General features: G+C 39.2%; 2 protein-coding genes and 1 long non-coding RNA gene across 5 annotated transcripts in view; 1 reads left to right on the top strand and 2 right to left on the bottom strand.

Moving 5' to 3' along the window:
* Positions 1-12,497, bottom strand: part of CENPE (centromere protein E) — a 36,482-nt gene extending 23,985 nt beyond the window's left edge. For 2 of the 3 annotated variants that reach the window (XM_062636709.1, XM_062636711.1), the window contains exons 1-16: positions 12,321-12,496; positions 11,930-12,021; positions 10,707-10,796; positions 10,509-10,627; positions 8,081-8,200; positions 7,092-7,173; positions 6,833-6,900; positions 6,686-6,757; positions 5,021-5,072; positions 4,435-4,522; positions 4,126-4,252; positions 3,327-3,446; positions 1,858-2,016; positions 1,364-1,508; positions 421-515; positions 59-115 (exon numbers count right to left, since the gene is read on the bottom strand). In XM_062636709.1, the coding sequence (XP_062492693.1) occupies positions 59-115; positions 421-515; positions 1,364-1,508; positions 1,858-2,016; positions 3,327-3,446; positions 4,126-4,252; positions 4,435-4,522; positions 5,021-5,072; positions 6,686-6,757; positions 6,833-6,900; positions 7,092-7,173; positions 8,081-8,200; positions 10,509-10,627; positions 10,707-10,796; positions 11,930-12,021; positions 12,321-12,376 (1,542 nt within the window). In that variant the 5' untranslated portion in view covers positions 12,377-12,496. Of the gene's footprint in view, positions 1-58; positions 116-420; positions 516-1,363; positions 1,509-1,857; positions 2,017-3,326; positions 3,447-4,125; positions 4,253-4,434; positions 4,523-5,020; positions 5,073-6,685; positions 6,758-6,832; positions 6,901-7,091; positions 7,174-8,080; positions 8,201-10,508; positions 10,628-10,706; positions 10,797-11,929; positions 12,022-12,320 lie in introns of all 3 variants that reach the window. The other variant, XM_062636710.1, reaches the window with a different exon arrangement.
* The window catches only part of LOC134173055 (uncharacterized), a 314,635-nt gene that overhangs the window by 257,997 nt on the left and 36,633 nt on the right, over positions 1-20,005 (top strand). The window lies entirely within an intron of this gene.
* On the bottom strand, positions 12,880-19,242 carry RSPH4A (radial spoke head component 4A). The gene is made up of 6 exons (XM_062636708.1): positions 19,032-19,242; positions 18,289-18,523; positions 15,903-16,652; positions 14,681-14,822; positions 13,762-13,879; positions 12,880-13,152 (listed from the first exon to the last, which is right to left on the bottom strand). Exons 1-6 carry the CDS (start codon positions 19,217-19,219, stop codon positions 12,903-12,905), a joined length of 1,683 nt encoding a protein of 560 aa, XP_062492692.1. The 5' UTR covers positions 19,220-19,242; the 3' UTR covers positions 12,880-12,902.

The following is a 20,005-nucleotide window of genomic DNA, read 5'->3' as shown; positions in this document are numbered from 1 at the left end:
TTTAGAAGTTGTTGTTGGAATGTCAGTCTTATTTCTAGACAACACAGAACAGACTTACCTTTTCTAGTGCTAATGCTTCACAGAGCTCTACAGATTCTTCAAAGTGTCTCTGAGTCTAGAAAAAGAATTGCTCTCAGTTAACTGACCTATGAGATCAAGCAAGTTTAGTGTTCTTTGTTGCTTGTCTTTTCATGAGTAGTCCTGTTTAAATAAGAACACTTACTGGATTATTTGCCACAAAACTATGCAATTATAGAACCATCCCACAGCTTCAGAGATGACCAAGAAACTTTCTAACCAGTTATAATTCCTCAGATATATAGAAGAATATTGATGTTCTATAGAAGAGTAAGGCTGATCTTACTGGGAAGTATGTCATATGTATGCAATGTATTACACAATTGAAACAGATTATATTACCCAATTCATGTTAGGTCCAGCAGTCCATTCTACATCTGAAATTTGATCAGGAGCCATTAGACACTGGTTGTCATGTACAGAATTCTCTAACAAAGCTGAAAAAGAAGATGTATTAAAAAAATAAGACAGCAGTAGATTTTAAACTGGACATCAATAATTTCTTATCCATAAATTTTATCAGATTGGAAACAATCATTCAATGGCAAAGATGTAGCACACTGCACAGGACTCATGAATCTCATAATTTTCCCTTATGAAAGGGAACACAACTAAAGTCCAGTCCATACTTACGATGACCACTTTAAAACAAGTTAATGAGTACTAAACCAAATGCAGCATATCTACTTAATTACAGACTAGAGAAAATATTTAGTTATCAAGGAAAGAACCACTCAACAGTATCCTGCAAGGCTTAAAAAGCACCACCCCTACATACAGAAAAACCCTCTCCTGGGGAGAGGGTGTGGTTTGGATGGACAGTCTGTGTTAAAGAACAACTTTGGCTACTGCATGGCAGAAATATTTGTAGATGCTGTCTTTTACCTCACACCTGTTACTCTCAGTTTTAAGAAAATAAAGAAAGCTCAATATCCAGAAGGGGGAGTGGGTGCTATCAGACTTACTCCCTTTGGGAATTATTTCATCTAGGATAGCAAGACTCAAGTTACCAATTAATCCCAGGCAAGAACTACCAGTATTGTTACGCTAAAACCAGCTCCCTTTTAGGCAGTGTTCTTTGCTGGCAGACAGGTTTCCTTATGGGCTAAACGTAACTCTTAAAACTGGGTTCACAAAACAATTTCAGCAGTATAATGGCAACTAAATGCAGCTGTAGGTTGCTAATAATACAAATCTGCTTTTTAACTCATTTATTAAAAAGGTATTATTTCTCACTTCAAAGCTGCTTTGCAAAGTTTCCTTATTTTTTCCTGAAGATACTTACAGTCCTCCATGTCTGGTAGTGATGTCAGAGACCTTTTAATTTTTTTTGTTTCACTTAGCCTTGTTTTTTCAAAGTCTTCAAAATAGCTTACATTTGCCTGGTTTATTTTACCAGGAGCCCAAGTAACTCTTCTCTTTCTCTTGGCCTTTAAAAAAAGTATTTACAGAAAAGTGATACAAGGCATTTAGAGAACAGATGTTGCATCAGCCTAGTTCTATAACAATATCAGCAGCTAACTAGATTGTGTTTCGCAGTTTCTTAAGAATTAAACTACAGCAGAACAGACTGAAAGCAAAAATCTATAGTCTGTTCACTGCAAGGCAATACTGAATTGACAGTCACTCAGGAGTTACGTTTAAGTTACCCCTTTAAAAATAAGGAAAATTATGTAAAAATTGAATATCAAACTTAGTCTTCATTGGCAATACAACTATGTATTTAATGTTACCTTTTGCATAGTATTTCAGTTAAATAAATCTAGAACAGGTGCTTACTTTGGTATTTTCTTTTGAGGAAAAGGAGGCAGAAGTCACCAGCATCTCAGTTAAGTTTCTTATCCTATCTTCCTGTACTTTTTGAAGAGAATTTTTTTCTTCCAACAGCTGGGCCAATTGGTCTTTTTCCATTGCATGAATTTGAGTCTTCGAAGACACCTTCCATAAAAAGACTATTAATCAAACTATCATCTTAAGAGCCAAAAGTACACCTACAGATACACAATTACTAACACTTAAACACAACTACACACATTCTTTTAAGTCTGGAAGAGCTGTTTTTAACTATGAAACTGATTAGACTACAATTTACCTGTAGACTTATTATTTAAAGAGGTCAAACTTCACAAAACAATACAGCCTCAGATTTTCTAAGCTAAAAAAAAAAACAACAAAAAAAAACAAACCCAATTCTTTCAAGTGCAACATTGCTTAAGATGACCTTCTCATAGGGCCAGAAGCCTAGAGGACTACCATTCAATTGTCAAATAACAGTAAACTACTCTAATGCATGTGTTGTCTTAAAATTTGAAATACTGAAAGTCTATTCTGTTGTAAAGGAACTACATTACAGTAGCTAGGTTATTTTTATTTTAAGCTTGCAATAGGGTAATTCAAAGGTCACATGGGATTTCCCAAACTCTTCCGATATAGTAGGTAATGAGGAGAATATCCAAGTACAGAAGACAGTAAACACTTCCAGGTGCAAGCTTATTTTTAAGAACTCATTTCTGGTATAAGAGGCAAGTTATTTTTCCTTAACCTTTTTCTACGGCTATTTTTAAATCTGTAGTTATATGACAATTTGTAATAATATTTTGACAATTTAATTCACCAAACCAGTACATTCAGGATTGTGATTTTCCTTCGTCTTTTATGATCTATGCTCTAACAATATTTGCAAGACTGCTCTTCAACTACACAGATTTTTGCAAAAGATGACCACATGAAAGCACTGTTTGGTGGGAAGTTACTATTGCTGATTTTATTAATAATAGTTGTGTCTATGCATGACATCTGTTTTGCCCATGGTGTTACACAGTTGCAACATCCTGCAACTCAAACTGAAGCTAAACATCAGTAACAGGGGAAAAATACAAATTAAGTTGGAATCTTTAACCGACATACAGTAACTTCTTACATTGCAATTAATTATTCCTTTTGATCTGTGGCAATACTAAAGTGTGCTATAAGGCACAACACTTCTGTTTCTTAAACATAACCTACAGAAAGCAAGTGATTTAATTAGTTCTCATTCAGTGTTAGCTTTCACACAGATATGTTGACTGTCATCATCAGTTGTTCTAAACTTCACATTGTCTTTTCAGTTTCTATTCTCTGAATTGAAATGGCAGATACAACTCAAAAGAGTTTACCTATCAGTCCAAATTTAACTGGTTTAGTTTTAAAATAGAATGTTTCAAAATAGCTATCAGTACTAAGGATAGATTAATATGTTTATTGCATACTTCTTCCAGCTGCTTTTTCAAATCCAGAATTTCTTTGCGATATCTCTTCAGGAGGGCATCATCGTTAAGCACTTCATTGACTTTGGGAGTATTCTTCATTCTTTTGGCTGTATTGGCAAACTGGAGGGATATTATGGGCAATAGTTAAAAGAACAAATATATCAGACTTACTCTGTCTCACATTTCCCAATAGAATTAAGGGGACAGTTTCTCTAATAAAGAGAAACATCTAAAGAAGGACACTTATATTAATGGATATAATATTAAATATTTACACTTCCATTTATCATTTATTCTAAGCTTTGAAAAAAAAAAGTAACCTTTGCTTGACATTAATACCTAAAAAGTGAAGCCTAACACTTAAGCAAAAATATACAAAGTTTTTTATCTAATAAAAAGCTCAAAAGATCATAAAAAAGACAATCCTATCTAAAGGATTCATTAATAGGTCAATTACTGTAGGTAATTGTATAGGTCCTTTCCTGTAGGATCTGCCTAACATCTTGCGCTAGCGAAGACTTGCAGTTCTAACTGTGTTTGGAAAAGGCGAATGAGAAAACAGGTTATTTCTTGCCAGGAAGAGATACCAACTGCCAGAAAGCTCTAGTTAGACAACCTAGCACAGGATGACAACTAGGAAAAGATGCTGTATACAAAACAAACATTTCAAGTTCCAAGTCCACAGGGGACATTTAGAAGATTCAAGTGACCACAATCCAGCAAATTAGATCTTCCACCTGTTCAACCTGTCTACAATGAAGCCTCAAGTCTGAATAACGCTAGAGGTGATAAGTTTTACCTGAAGAGTACTGAGTGTTTCATCAAAAGAAACAGGAGTAATTGTACAAATAATGACCGTCTTCGCATTTCCTCCAAGGGAGTTCTGCAGAATTCGAGTCAGCTTGCTGTCTCTGTAATTTATGAAGCTGATGAAAGAGAAAAAAAAAAGAATACTTTTGCATAGAAAGAAACAGTAATTATCTTTGCTAGAGGTAATGGGTTATTTGAAATAATTACCTGCATAAACCAGGATTACACATAAAGGATTTTAATTTCTCATTTCATTAACGACTTATATTAAAACAGGTATACAAACACAAGTGCTTACCCAGAAGGGTCATCACAAAGTTTTTTGATAACTTGGCCCAGAATGAACAAGCTCCGGTTTATATTGCAGCCTTCTTTCAGTCGGACACCTAGGTATCACACAGCATTTTTTTTTAATACTTTATTAATTTAAAAGATAAAGATACATTTTAAACCTGTCAAGCTTTTGTGCTGTTACACTTAAAAGGGTTATCCAAGTGCTAAATCTCAAGTGCCACAATGCACTATGGCCCAAAAGCAGCCAGTATCAAATCCTTTATAATAGCTGAAATGCATCAAAATAAGACAGCAATCTTTCCCAAATGTTAATACTTTTTGTGTAGTAAGTAGCTGGGGCCATAAGAACTTTAATTTTGTTTCCTGTTTAAGTTTTGCAAATGCCTGTATTAACATGTGTAAGTATAACAAACCAGCCTTAGATATAACTTTTGGGTTAATGATTTCTTGTAAGAGAATATTAACTTGTTTTCTCTCGGACCACTTTCTTCTGATAAATGCATTTCTGTGCAGCTTTATGCTGTCACTATTAACAGTCAAGCTCACAAGGGTAAACAGAAGTCTTCAGAAGAGCCTCATTTAACACTCACCTTCAGATCCTGTTTGACTAGCTCTTTCACTGCCTGCCAGATCTACCAAATTCTGCAAATTCAATAAGTATTTCACAGGTTAATTCTGAGGCAATTTAGTTTTAGATCCTCTTAACTGTAAATCTTGGTTAAGAATTTCAAAAACTGAAGTTACACTTAGAAAAAAGCAAGAGGCCTGTCATTACTGGAAGCAATCCATAACTACTAAACACATACCAACCAGTACTTTCAAGGTACGTAAGGACATGGAATGAGTTTGCATGAACTCTATTATACCTGACAGTTTTCCAATCTTGCAGTGCAATTTCCCCCCCTCTCAGTGACAAAAAAAATAAATACAGTTGCTCAGTACAGAAGTGTTAGCTACAAACTCAAGCCATAGAAAGCTTCATAGAATCACAGATCCTCTGGTCCAATCTTTCATGGGAAAGAGAGACTAGAAGTTACTATCTAGCACCCTGTCCTGAATCAGCTGTACATCTCTCCTTGCCTGTCACTGTGGAGATAAGGAAAGGAAGAAATTCAATATCAGAGGAGATGCCTCCAAAATCTGGTTCAAAGTCAACTAGACCTTTATACCATCCCATAATGATTTGCCTGAGCATGTACTCCTCACTTAAATTGAGTTTCTATTTCAGAAGGGTAAAATCCTATACTAACTCCCCCAAACAGCAACAGACCAAAAAAAAAAAAAAAAAATCCAACCTCTCTCTCTGCTATTACTAGAGGTTACTATAAAGTCAGTTAGAAGAGAGACAGAGCAGAGCATGGTTTAAGAAGAATAGATCCCATGCACTGCAGTGAGAAAAAACGAAGTGGGCAGTAAATTGCTGAGATGCTGCATGAGCAGTGTCTACATTCAGATCCCAGAGCTTTTCTACATGAAGCCAGAACAGAAAGCTCTTTCTACAACACATGTGACTGACTTACTGCTATTCCCAATGCTAAATAAGAGTGCTCATGCAGATTCTAGCAAGCTCAAATGCTTTCATTTTGATTTCATTCCTCCGGATGATTTGGCTTCCCTAAGAATCAAAGAAACTGTATAGAGAAGGCTTCAGAAACCAAAACACTCCAGAGATAAGCAATGTACTCCTCCTAGTTTAGGCTATTTCATATATCAGTAATAAAGCATAATTTTATGATTCAAATCCACCAAAGAGATTAGTGCTAAGTGGGGCTACTTTTGAAAAAAAAAAAAAAAATTAATCTTCTGGCCATTGCAGCTGTAGGCCACATGTTCTTTTAACCACTAAGTCTGAGGAGAAAAGAAACTTTAAGGTTACCCACTTTACAGGTTCTTTCAGTGGGCTTGTCAGTGGTCAGGAGCTGTATTTAACAAAACACAAGAGCACCCCAACAATAGCTCCTTATGCTTCTGGGAAAGGCATAACATCCCCCTGTCCAGCATGAATTGTCTAGGAACTATTCCCATATCCAATTCCCTTTGGTGGGAACATAGTCTCTAGGTAACACCCCAGGAGTCTCCCTTTATACAAATAAAAACCATGATTTCTACTTAAGAAATGTCTGCTCAAAGTTAACAACAAAGTGTACTTGTAATGTCATTACAAAGCAGCATTATTTTCTCAAAAAAGCAGCAGTGGTAAATTGCTTACTTAATAACTTAATGCCCATTAAATAACTTCTTGGAATACTGCTTACCAAGTGGGATACCATCACTGCTCCATCACAGTTCGCATTTGCAAGGTCACTTCGTTCTCTGCTTTCGATGATCTAGAAGATGGTGCAATAAAGTTTAAGCCACTTTAAAAATACTAACACCCCTCCTAATAATGAAACAGTTTTTACCATTCTGAAGATAGTGTGAGAACGGCTGCTGTGTTCATTCATTTTTGTTTCTCCGTAATGACGATTTTCTGTCAAAAAGTAACAGAATATTTCTGCTTACATTCTGATAAACTGGAGATATCAGACAAAAACCACAATTCTGAAACTATCTGACAACATTGATCTCTGAATATAATCTCAAAGAGATACCCTATGATTCTAGATATACCCAGTTCAACGCTTTGCTAAGATATCAGCTGACAGTGGCTAAGCAACTTACTTTCTCCTTTTCTTATCCATTCCATTACTTGTTCTGGGGCAACCACCACCTCTTCGATGAGATCTTCTACATATGTATTCCTCTTAAGAAAAAACACAGTAATAAATTCTATCAAACTCTAAAACTCACTTCAATATCTTAAGATTACCAGCAATTATTATGGTGTTTATTTCAGTTTGCTTCCTTTTAAGAAAGCATTATTAATTGAATGTCTTTACTCTGGTCACAAGGGATAGGGCAAGTTTACACCTTTATCAAAACTATAGTCCCTTTAGGGACAAGAATCAAACAAAGATCTAGAAAGTTTCCTAAGCATAAAACAAGAGAAATACCCTTCTAGTCATTTTCTGAGGGAACCCAGAAGTATGTTTCCTTGGTAAATGTTATAAGGCCATAATTATACAACTGAAAAATCTCCCTTCTTCCAAGTTCCAAAAGTGTTGATCATTCAGGACATTGGAAGACCTAAAAATCCCCAAAGCCAAAACACTCCCTGCCTCTCCAAACCACCAGATTTTATAATTTGCTACAGGAAGAAGTTCTTTACTGTGAGGGTGGTGAGACACTGGCACAGGTTGCCCAAAGAAGTCGTAAATGCTCCATTCCTGGCAGTGTTCAAGGCCAGGTTAGACAGAGCCTTGGGTGACAGGGTCTAGTGTGAGGCATCACTGTCCATGTCAGGGGGGTTGGAACTAGATGACCTTAAGGTCCTTTCCAACCTAAACCATTCTGTGATTTTATAATATACTATGCTAGAAGACTTAAGGGATTAAGTCTACTTTTGCAGACAGTTATAGAGAAACCAAGAACAGCAAGCCCAAATTCACTGTTGTTGTTCTACTAAATCAGGTGTCCTACTAATTCTGAAGATAACAGTTACACAATCTGACACAGACAAGTTTTCAACTACACACCTCTGACGGTATTTTTTAAAAAAAAACTTTTACTCCAAGCAGATACCATACTTATACTACATTATATGCACTTACACTAACATCCTCACGAATTCCCAGAGGCTTCTTTTTCCTTTTATCACAAAGCAAATCTGTAATGGTTTCATTGTAGATTTCCATGTAAGAAACCCTTAGCAAGAATTCTCTATCTGGAATCTGATGTTAAAAGAAAAAATAAAGAATTAAGAAAAAAAAAAAAAAAAGAAAAGGCTAACTAACAATCACCTTTTAATGCAAGTATTCTTACCTTGAAGGTATATGTTTGGATATCATTCCACATGCACATTAGCATCTATCAATACAAAATCAGTTTTATTCCATTCCACCTCTTTCCAGCTGGATAAATGGTATATCACATTTTGTGGATTATAAAAAGTAACTGCACTACTGGAAGGGTGACAGTTGTTCTGCTTAAATGCCCTTTCCATATCTAATTTCCTTCTGCTTATTCCTTTATGTATACCTAGTCTTTTGTCCTGGGTGCAGCTGTAACAGTTAATTTTCTTCTTCTTAGTAGCTGGTGCAGTGCTGTGTTTCATCTTTAGTCCGAAAACAATGCTGATAGCAACAGCTAGAACACTGGTGCGTTAAGTAATGCTTACCCTGATCAAGGACTTTTCAGACTCTCATGCTATGCCAGTGAGGAGGGGCACAAGAAGACAGGAGGGAGCAGAGACAGGACACCTGACCCAAACAAACCAAAGGTGTATTCCATACCACAGCACATCATGACCAGTATATAAACTGGAGGGAGTCACCAGGAAGGGCAGATTACTGCTCTCGTCAGGCTGGTTATTGGTCAGTGGGTGGTGAGCAATTGCATTGTGCATCACTTGTGTTTATTGTTGGATATTTTCCTTCCCTTTTTAAGTTTATATTCTCTCCCCTTGTTATTTCCCTTATTATTATTAGTGGTAATAGTGGTTTTGTATTATACTTTAGTTACTGGACTGTTCTTATCTCAACCCATAGGATTTACATTCCTTCAATTCTCCTCCCCATCTGTCCAGGAGAGTGCAGGAAGGTGGGGAGTAAGCAGGCAGCTGCGTGGTTGTGCAGGGCTGGGCTTAAACCATGACATCTTCTCTTTCTGCTTGCTCATATTTCCTTTGCTGCTGCTTCTTCCCCTGTCTCCCTGCTAGAGCGTACTGGGGCTGCACAACAGGCTTCAGGACTACACCATCATGGAAAGTTTTCTTGCCTTTAGTTAGTTTTATAGACAACCCCCACCCCCACAAAGTACTCTGCACCTCCTTAAAGGAGGAATGACTGTTTCACTCAACCGATAACAAGTGCTCTGCAGGTGATGTTTTGTTCTTATACCTTCTACTTGCTTCCTATTAGCATTGAGCAACTAGCCTATCATTCTTTTGAAAACCTGGTATGATAAAAAAATGAAACTGAAGGATAAAATGAAAAAAAAAAGAAACTGAATGATAAAATGGAGGGAAATCGCCTCCTGTGGCAGCGTCTGAAAGCTGACAGAGCCATGTTGGAGCACACAGCCCACTGCAAAGGAGGGTAAGTGAAGTAACAGCAATTTAAAACGTGCATGAATAGAAATTCCCCATCCAGAAGGTGGACCTCAGTGGTGGAGACAGTGTTTTAGCCTGTGTGACCTCTTTTCCTGGAAAACCCTAATTAGAGAACCTTTAGAAATACTGCAGCTAGCACCACAGTTAGGGCTGTGCAGCCTGGAGAAGAGAAGGCTGCATGGAGACCTCATAGCAGCCTTTCAGTATCTGAAGGGGGCCTATAGGGATGCTGGGAGGGACTCTTCATCAGGGACTGTAGTGACAGGACAAGGGGTAATGGGTTAAAACTTAAACATGGGAAGTTTAGACTGGCTATAAGGAAGAAATTCTTTACTGTTAGGGTAGTGAGGCACTGGACTGGGTTGCCCAGGGAGGTTGTGAATGCTCCATCCCTGGCAGTGTTCGAAGCCAGCTTGGACGAAGCCTTGGGTGGCATGGTTTAGTGTGTGGTGCTCCTGCCCATGGCAGGGGGGGTTGGAACTAGATGATCTTAAGGTCCTTTCCAACCCAAACCATGCTATGATTTTATGGTATAAGTAAATTTAGTGCCATATTCTTCCCACTGGAAGTCTTTAATATTGTTAATTTTTGTAAGTTTTAAAATAGCAGACTAAATAAAGAGTCACATTACCTTGTCTACCATATTAACAGGTGAGCATCTATTTAGACTTACAGTATAGTTTAGTGTATTTACACGTTTAACAACCCAGCTCAGTTTTGTTCTGATTTGATTCCAACTAAGAGAGTCCCATTAGCCTTTTTTTTTTTTTAACTACTCATCTTTGCCAGGCTAGCAAAGCAACTGCAACATACAGGCCAATGTAAATCCATATCCTTCACAAGCTCCTTGCTACTAAAATTAACTTCCACATAACCATTACAAATATTACTAGTCCTTTCAGCCACTTCAATGTAAGGGAATTACTCACCTCACAGATAACTTTGAAAACATGTCGAACTGCCTTAGGGATAATGCCTACAGAATCTTCATTTCCCATCATTGTATATGTCTTCCCTGAAGCTGTCTGTCCGTAAGCAAAAATTGTGCCTAGAACAGATGATTAAATTTAACTAATTAACCATGAAATATATTAAAAACAGAAATTGAACACAGTTTTAAAACTTACCATTATACCCTTGCACAGCTGACTGTATAATTGGAACAGCTACACCTTCATATAACTTCTCAGTGCTGTCACTTGAGTGAAACACACGATCTTAACAAAAACAACAACAAAAAAAAAAATCAAGCATATGAATACATTGTGCTGCAAGTCAAAACCAAGCTGCCATCTTACTTAGTATTGCTGACTTCAGATTCAATAAATAGGCATCCGACTGTTTATAGGAGGACTCAAACAAAAAGTATAACGCTTCTAATGTAGGCTTTTCTTTTTCCTTAAAAAGATATTAAACTTGGAACCAAAAAAGATATGATGAACAGGCAAGTCAAAAAAAAAAAACTTAAAAATGACGGACACAGTTAAATAGCCATCCCATTTAATCGTAAAATAATGTTACGGCTAGTTTATCTAAGAGAACTGTAAGCCTGACAAGACAGGCTAATTGTTAAACTCCTAGCCTGGAGCATGATTTTAGTATAACTGTATTTTGGCAAAAATCCTTGCAGTGGCTACATTCACAGAATGGTTTGGGTTGGAAAGGACCTTAAGGTCATGTTAAGGTCGTTCCAATCCCCCCAACATGGGCAGTGATGCTTCACACTAGACCCCGTCACCCAAGGCTCTGTCCAGCCTGGCCTTGAACACCACCAGGGATGGAGCATTTACCACTGCTTTGGGCACCACCCTCACAGTAAAGAGTTTCTTCCTTATATCTAACCTGAACTTCCCCTGTTGAAGTTTAAACCCATTACCCCTTGTCCTATCACTACAGTCCCTGATGACGGGTAGAGTGGATCAGTAGGTAGAGACTCAAAGTGAGGTAGTTATGGCAATCTAGCATCCACACTACACACTTTTACATGCTGGGGTCCCAAAGGTCTTTCTCCCTAAATGCTCTGGACTAGCCCTAGTCTAGTCCATTTGTAACTGGGATTCATATGACAAGAATACAGCTCATGTGTTCCAAAGCCACTCTACACCATGAACCAAGATAGAGAAGGTCATATTCACCAGGAAGGTGCCTTTAAAAGCATGTTCCTGGTACCGACAAAACCAGAAATCCTACTTGCCCAGATGGCACTTCTTTAAAATTGCGAAGTAAAAAAAAAAAAAAAATAGTTGATGGCCATTGCAAAAAGCCAGCATCATTAAACTTGGTTAATACATTCAAGTAGCACGGTAACAAGTCCATGTAAACATCAAAGTAACTGCTCTCATATTCTTACCGTAACTGAATACTTTTGTCCCATTCACTTCTGAAATAGTATTATTTTCACTTTTCCAGTGGAGTGACACTTTATCTTCTAAGGCATTTTCCCTAAAACAAAGAAATAATCCGTTACCTGAGGGCTCTGCTCCTCAGGGATCACCGCCCACTCAAAGCTCCGACAGCCCTGTTTGCTCGGGGTTTCCCTTTCGCGGGGACAGACACCACACTTCGCCCCCACCTCCTCTCTTCGTAAGGCTGCAGCGGCACTCCCGGGAGACCTGCTGAAGGCGAGGAAGGGGCAGCAACGCGGGGGGGGAACCCGAGGGACATGGAAGCCGCGCGCAGCACTACAGCCTCCCCTCAGGCCGGGGATCAGGTGCGACACTACCGCTCGGACAAGGCCTCACCTGGCGATAAGCGGCCGCACACGCACACAGACCGTCACAGCTCCCTCGTCCGCCATCGCCAGGACCTCTGTGGAGCGACAGGGAAGCAACAACTCCTCTCCCGGCCGCCAGCGCTCAGTGAAGTTACGAAGTGACTTAACCGCCAAACAGAGTTTAAACCTCTATTGCAGCCGCTTCCTATTGGTCCGTGCGGGACAGACGCAACCGCGGAGCGTACCACAGCCAACAGCTTCTGAGGGAGGGCGTGGGGAAACGCTTCCCCCCGCAGGGCGGCCTGAGGTGGTGCCGGCCAGGGCGGCAGTGGCTTGTGCGGCGGTCCGTGGTGCCGGCCGGTTGGTTAATACGGTGTTTACTGAACTTAAATAATACGCGTTCACACGTATAAGTGACACTGTTGGGAAATTAAGTTTATTTCTTGGTTTTTTTTTTTTTTTTTTGGTTGAAGTAAGATCAAGGGGAAGGTGGCTGCAAGGGAGAGCCGCCAGAATACAGAACATGCGGCATGTCTTTTAGCATCAACTAATTAATGACTAATTTATGAAATTACTATTCGTGTTTAAACTGTTAAACCGTATGTTTCCCTCACGTATCATAATCATCCTCGTCATCCTCTTCATCGTCCTCAGCTGCTTCTTCCTCCTCTTCCTCAGCTGCCGATAAGGCTGCTTCCTGTGCAGCCTTGAAAGCCAGTTCCTCTTCCAGGGTGGGGTCACTTGTCTCCGTGATATCTGGCCCACTGAGGTATTCTGCTTGCACTGGTGGCGGCAGGGTGGGATTGTGGTTCTGTGGGCTGTATTTGTGACCCCAGCCAAAGTAGATGTTATCGAATTTCCTGAGAAAGAAAAGTTAAAGGTCACGCATTCTACCCCTGACAGAACATCTGCAGAGGTATTATCAGGCTTCCATGCTCTGCAAAAAGTCACCCTGGTGCAGCTATTCTGTAACAGGAGTGTTTGAAAGACAGCACCTCTTTTTAACTGCTGTGACTGTTGATTAATACATCTTTCACTTAAAAATCTGTATAAATGCTAAAATGGTGAAGGCTGTATATCACTTTGCTGTACTGCACAACTCCACATTGGTAACATAGCAGTGTTCCTGACACCAAATCCAGCACCCATTTAAAAGCATGTGGAGGTCATGACTGCAGAATGTAGCTGTTTTTATAAAAAGTACCAGAGACTCAAGTATAATGTTTTGAATCAAGGGCTGTGCCCAAATACTGGCTGGACACTTACATCCATTAACTTCATCCTAGCCTTTCCAACAATTACTCAGTTCAGTCTTAAATACATATTCACAAGTTGCCTTCCCCACCAGTCTCTGGAATACTTAGAATTCAGTCAATGAATTAATAATACAGTAGCTTTGGCTTCATTAGACCGGTGTCTATGTTTAGCATATACAGTCTGTGTTGTGACCATATCAAGTAGCTACTCACCTGCCAGATGCAAAGGCATATGCTCCAGGCCATCGGTTAGACTGGAGGACTGCAACAGCGTATTCTGGGATCAGGTCTGTAGAAATCTGACCTGTCCAAGCAGGGATGTTTTGAATTCCTGGAGGCAGCCAAACACACACAGTCTATGAATAAATTGATGCCTCTACGAAATATTTAAGACTGAGCTACAAGACTTCCACAGAATTCAAGCAATGGTTATATTAAGTTGCATGTTAGAAGAGCTGGAAGTCTGAAACAATAAATGTAGGCGCTGCATAGAAACAGGCTGTTTGAATGTATGGGTAGGTAGCACAGGAATGGTAATAGACCAACGTATAGAAAAGATCATGCTTCTGAAATTCAGTAGCAGTCTTTTGTCAACAACTTTTTCATAACTTACAGATAAATTATATTACACCTTGATCAACAAATGGAGAATAAGAAAATAATTTACTGGTGGTGTAATCTAATACACAGGTTTCCATATTTCCATGATTTGCTGCAGTAATATGCTACAGGATCTAAATTCTTATTTGTGTATCTACACACGTGTACATATATATTTATTTATTTACACATGCACACACACTTTTTCGCCTAAAAAGATGATGGAAAAAGAGCTGAATGTATTCAATGTAGTGAGCTGTCTTGAACTCACAGTAGCTTGGCAAGTCTGGAGTACTTGTTCCCTTTATTCACAACCAGATTGTTAACTAGTAAACCCAAATATCTCTGTTTTAATGTCAATACTGATAGCCATTTTGCTTTTAATCAATTTTGTAAGAGAATGTGCTTACCCTCCAGGGGCAAACTGTATTTCTCCATGAAGCGTCAGTCCTGTAACTTCAAATATTTACTACCTAAATGACAACATTCCTAATGGCTCTCCATCACAAACTTCATATTCCATGAAGAATACCTTCATCTTCAGAGACTGGAGTGAGAAGAGGTGGTCCTATTTCTTGCTGTACGTCATCTGGCTCGTCTGCTTTCTCCTCCTCTTCTTCTCCTACTTCTTCTTCCTCTGATTTTTGAAAAGGATTAAGCCAAACACAGCGACCCTATAATTGATACGGAAAAATAATAAATACATATATCAATCACTCAAAGAATGCAAGCCAGTTAAAACAATTGGCTCAGACACAGGCACTCATAGTTAAGGGAGGGGGAGAAGAAAAGAAATATATATATTCTAACACTGGTATATTGTTAGCAGAATATTGTATCCTCTTGGCAGAGTGTTCCCTATATCCCTCATTCCTCCCTCACTCATGTTCATTATTCCAGAATGACCTTATACCTGTCATCAGTTTTTGCTATTTTGTAATCTTCAGTTTCTTGCCCTTTGGGTTTATATCCTTCTACATTACCAGTTATTGCAAACTAAGAGGCTTAACTTAATGACTTTGACACTTTTTTTTTGCCTTGTTATCTAGCTACCAGTCAGAGGAACATAACAAAATATTATCTTAAGGTTCTAATGCATGCATTTCTTTTTCTTTTACAACTACTGTTTTTCTGGTAATAATTTTAAACCTTCTTTCCTACTATTTGCTGTTATTTCACGCTAGCATTCTTGAATTGGTAGACTGGCCAGCAATGTACCTAGCAATGGTAATCAACTTAGTGATACCTCTTTCCAGCCTGGTATCAACAAGCTTTTAAGCTTTTGCATTTACATGTTTCACAGCAGAAAGTAAGCAATGAAAAATAAACCAAAAGAAAACATCAAATAAGTTTCATTTAGCATACAATCATAAACTACCTGCGTTTTAGCATCCTGTCCAAGAAAAAAGAATTTAAAACATTTTTGTCAAGTAAAGACTTCAAAAGAGAAAACCTAATATAGATCACCAGAAATTATTGTTATCTATCAAGGCTTAATTCCATATTGTTATCTAAAGGTAGGTTCTGATCTCAAGAACACACCTAGAAGGTTCCTAAGTATATATATATAAAAATATATGCTAAATGTAAATATGTGCAACATGTTATATACTACATCAAAGGTATTTTCTTAAAAAAAATATTTTAGGCCAATACCATTTCTGGTGAATAGTTCAAATGTGCAGGTGAGGAGTGTGTTTACATTCTGAAACCCTATGAGCACCACAGTGTGAATGAGCTATTCCTGAACATACCTGCATTAAAATACTCTGTACATGGTGTACCCAGCTGGAGAGAGAATCCACCATTTCAGCCACAGGAATAGGCTGATAATCAGGGTTTTCTTCATATGTATCTCTTCCTCCTTCCTCCTCTTCATCTCCTTCCTCCTCTGAAAAGTGGTAAAATCCAATTGGAGAGATCTGGGTTCCTGCTGAGATCCGAGCTATCTGTGCACGCAGGTAATTTGCCTCATTTCCAGGGAAAGGAGGAAAGCTCACAATGGGAGCATCCAGCCTACCAGTGAAGAACTTCTTGATTTTCCTGGCACAGACAATCTGGGCTGGTGTCACTGGAGGCAACTTCACCCAGGGATTGCCTGGCTCATTACAGACAAAGTAGACATATTTATTAGCCCCAGTTCCACTTTCTTCTTTTGGGATGGTAGGTGGGGGCTTATATGTGGACTTTGGTGGTTCATCTTTTTCTTTTTCCTCCTCTTCATCTTCAAACTCAGTCATACCTTTCCCTTCTTCCTCAATAGCTTCTTCCTCTTCTGTTTCCTCCTCTTCTGCCCCCTCACCGTACTGTACTTCAGCTATAATATAGTTCATCTCCAGACCCAAAATTTTGCCCCAGAAGCGACAGGTCTGGGGCACTGGCTGAACACTAGTTAGTTTTTTAAGGGCAAGGAATATGTGATAGGATTCATCTTTGCTCAAGCCTATTCCAGCCTGTTCAAAATAAAAGGCTGTTTCCATCACGTTAGGTAGACTGGTCTCTCCCTGGGAAAGAAGATATGGAGTTAGAGCTGAAGAATAGTGTAATTATCTATTTGAAAAATCAACGGTTTATCCACTGAATGTTACACTTCACTTTCCTGTAGTGCCACTTACTCTCTCAAGGTGCTTCACAGACATTCATTCACTACATCTTCCACTATAATTTAAAAAAACCAACCTGAAATGCTGTTTTAAAGGTAAAAAAGAGAACACAGATGAGCTTCAGCTTTTAGAATACAAGATTTAAAATTTCAAATTCTAATTGCTGCAAAATAAGGAAAGTAAGAATTCTTACACAGGATCTGCAAGGGACCTCAGTGCTGCAGCATGTCAGCTATGTAAAGAGACCTTGATGCCTGCAAACGGTGTTACTGTTTTTCCTTGTGTTTGTCGCAGATTCATTTGGGGAAAATATAATACATATTTTATATATTTAGACACCAGATGAGCAATATTTTTCTGGAGTGAATGTTGTTCTTTTGAAAACCTTGACATACGGTTTTCATTTTTTAAAATGCCTCTGCTCGCTCTTACTAAGGCCCATTATGAGACTCCAGCTGTCTTCAGTAGAAGCAAAACTAGGCCAATAATGATTTCATTATTTCCATTCACTTTCTCACTCTTCTCTCATTTCATGTGGGTAGGTGATTGTATCACACAAAGATAGTAGAAGTTGTTCACTAGAACAACTAGAACAAGTAGAAGTCTTCAAATTTGGAAGAAGTGAAGTTAGCTTCGTATGGAATTTCTTCAGCCCTTCCAGGTTTCTTACACCAAAGCAAGATAGACCAGAGTATGAAAAATTCAAAATTCCTTTCTGAAATTCCCTACATGTTCCATTTTTACCATTGCATAAGCTTACTGTAATAAGTAATAGGCTACAGAAAAGATGAAAGACTGTCTCTGCTGTTGTTAATATTTATATTCTGCAGTGGCAGTTCATTTGAATATATACTGGTAACTTCATGTGAAAATCGACATTTAGTTGATTAGTTTCCCTTGGTTTTTTTTTGAAGAATTTATTTTTTTTATTGTATACAAATGCTTCTGCATATAAGCAACTGCATACTGAAAAATCCCCTGTTGTAAGAAGTGGCTTTTCAATTCTAGTAGTTCTTCATTATAACCATATTATTTTTTTTTTTTTTTTTAGTTGGAGAAGGACAGACTGGAATCACAGCTGGAGCTGGAAGGATCACAAAATTCTCCATTCTCTATTTTACAGTAGCAGCTGTGCACAATATTCTCAAACTGGAGTACCAGAATTATGGTCACTTTAGGTAAAGAAATTAGATGCAATATTCCATGCTGAACTGGCATGTGGGAGATATTTTAACCTTTACTTTCTGTTCATCCTCTCTCAAACATCTGTGGTTTTAAAGGTTCAGGGTATTAGACTTACTATAGGAAAAAGACCCAACTAAGTAGCCAGATGGGTTTTCTTCTTCACACTTAGACATGGGACCAACTCAGCTGTGAGGAGGGTACATGGTACTGTGGCTGCAATTATGTATACGATTGTGAGAGGCAATACTACAAAGGAGACCACAACTCCCTCCCTTCCTCCTTTCCCTTCCCGCCATCCTCCCATCCATTCCCTGGTATATATGGTATGTATTTTTCTGTGATAATAACTCACTATCTCCTCTTCTTCTATTTCTTCTTCTCCTTCTCCATTTGCCTTGAGGAACAAAGCTTTACGCTTTTCTGCAGCTTCAAATGTTGGAAGAATCTCATGTTCATCTCGAAGAGTGTCCATTTTTTTCCGAAACTGAGTCCACTTCACATCCCTGCTGATATTCTCAATTATGTCTACTACATTTGTGGGCTGTTCATCCAGGATCTTTGTTAGCATATTAGCAAGATGATCATATCTGTCATATAAATGTAAATATTATCAGCCTACTATACAGAAGTCTTAGAATATTTTATTTTTAAGATTGAAAGTAGAAGCTAATCACCTGGAGCTTTGGGGAAATTGTTGGAATAGTCAGATGAAAGGGGAACATGGAGCTTTATGGGAAATTAGACTTGAAACTGGCCTGACTATAGTATGAGTAGTCCCATCTTCCATTTTTGGAAGGCACCTGCCTCTGGAGCTGAAGCTGAATTTAAATTTGCTCTTAATCAAAACCTTTGAACTCTACAAATTCTCTTAGGAATTTTGATTCTGAAAGATGTTGAATACACAGAGGCGTCACATAGTAGGAATTACTGCATTTATAGTCCATTCTATATATAGCATTTATAGTCCATTCTATATATACCCCTTGCTATACCTCCCCTTCTTAACATATAACCCTTTGCCCTTTTACCAATACTACTTTTCTCTCCAATCATTACTTCCTACCCCTTTCAGTTGTGTCTGTCTTTCAGACTTACAAGTTCAGGCCAGATGTTGTGCTGCTCTTCAGTAAAAAGGCTTTTGCATTCTGAATTGCCAGCATTTGCTGTGTGGGATCGGGTATCTGATCATCATACGGACTGTATCCTGGCTGATAAAGACCGTAACCTGGTTCATGTGGCTGCGGGACAGCCTGCGGCGAGGGCCCCTCCGAAGGCTCGGCCATGGCCTGGCCCAGCAGCGTACGAGCCCAGCAGCGTACGGGCCGCGGCCAACTCGTCGCGCAGCAACAGGTGCTGCCGGCGGGGCGGGGCGTCGCTAAGGTAAACCGGCCGCTGTTGCTTAGGACGCCCGGCGAAGCGGGCAGATGGGTTGGTCCGGTACCGAGTTTTCCGTCGGCGCTGGGAGTTTCCTCCGTGCGTTGGGAGGGCCTCCTGTCTTCCACTCTTAGCTGATAGGCTCTTTTTGTCGCCGCACGCTGAGGCACAGCAGCTGGCGGACGAACGAGCGTATTTCTGAGGGGGGCCACCGACGCAGCTTTCCCCAGCGCCGGGCGGGAGGCCAGAGGCTCCCCGCAGGGCCTGTCGCTGTGGGCACCTGCCCGCAGGGCCTGGGGGCTTTCCTGCCGGGCTCGCTTTTCCCAGCCCACAGCCCGAGCCGAAGCTGTTTCTAGAGGGGTTTTCAAGCCCTGCTTGCTTCCTGTCGTCGTGAGTTCCCACCCATGACGTGCTGTTAGTGCTACATCTTGAATGTTTGTGGCACAAGAATCTTCCAGTTGCCCAGTGACAGCAGAAGAATGCATCTTCAAAAGCTTAATTTTGGGTTTATAAAGGAATAAGTGATGTTTATTTGTCTTTGTTGCTTTCATGGTGTGCAGTAGAAAGTGCGGTTTAATATTCTGTATTTTAATGTTGCCATAAGGTACAAAGTTTTTCTTTTATGAGGAGAAAAAACCTCCTGATAATTACTTAAAAAATTGTATTCATAGATAGATCCAAGTTAAAAAAGCAGA

This window comes from Pezoporus occidentalis, unplaced genomic scaffold (genome assembly GCF_034315485.1).
Source record: "Pezoporus occidentalis ecotype Australia unplaced genomic scaffold, CSIRO_AGI_Poc_V1 ctg49, whole genome shotgun sequence".
Classification (NCBI taxonomy): domain Eukaryota; kingdom Metazoa; phylum Chordata; class Aves; order Psittaciformes; family Psittacidae; genus Pezoporus; species Pezoporus occidentalis.
Note: the sequence above shows the minus strand (reverse complement) of the source record. Positions and strands in the feature narration are given on the sequence as shown.

Coding starts and splice junctions, on each gene's coding strand:
- RSPH4A (XM_062636708.1), bottom strand. CDS start 19,219: ATGGCCGAGCCTTCGGAGGGGCCCTCGCCGCAGGCTGTCCCGCAGCCA. Junction 18,524..19,031: donor ACAACATCTGGCCTGAACTT/GTAAGTCTGAAA, acceptor TTTATATGACAG/ATATGATCATCTTGCTAATA. Junction 14,823..15,902: donor TACAGAGTATTTTAATGCAG/GTATGTTCAGGA, acceptor TATCAATTATAG/GGTCGCTGTGTTTGGCTTAA.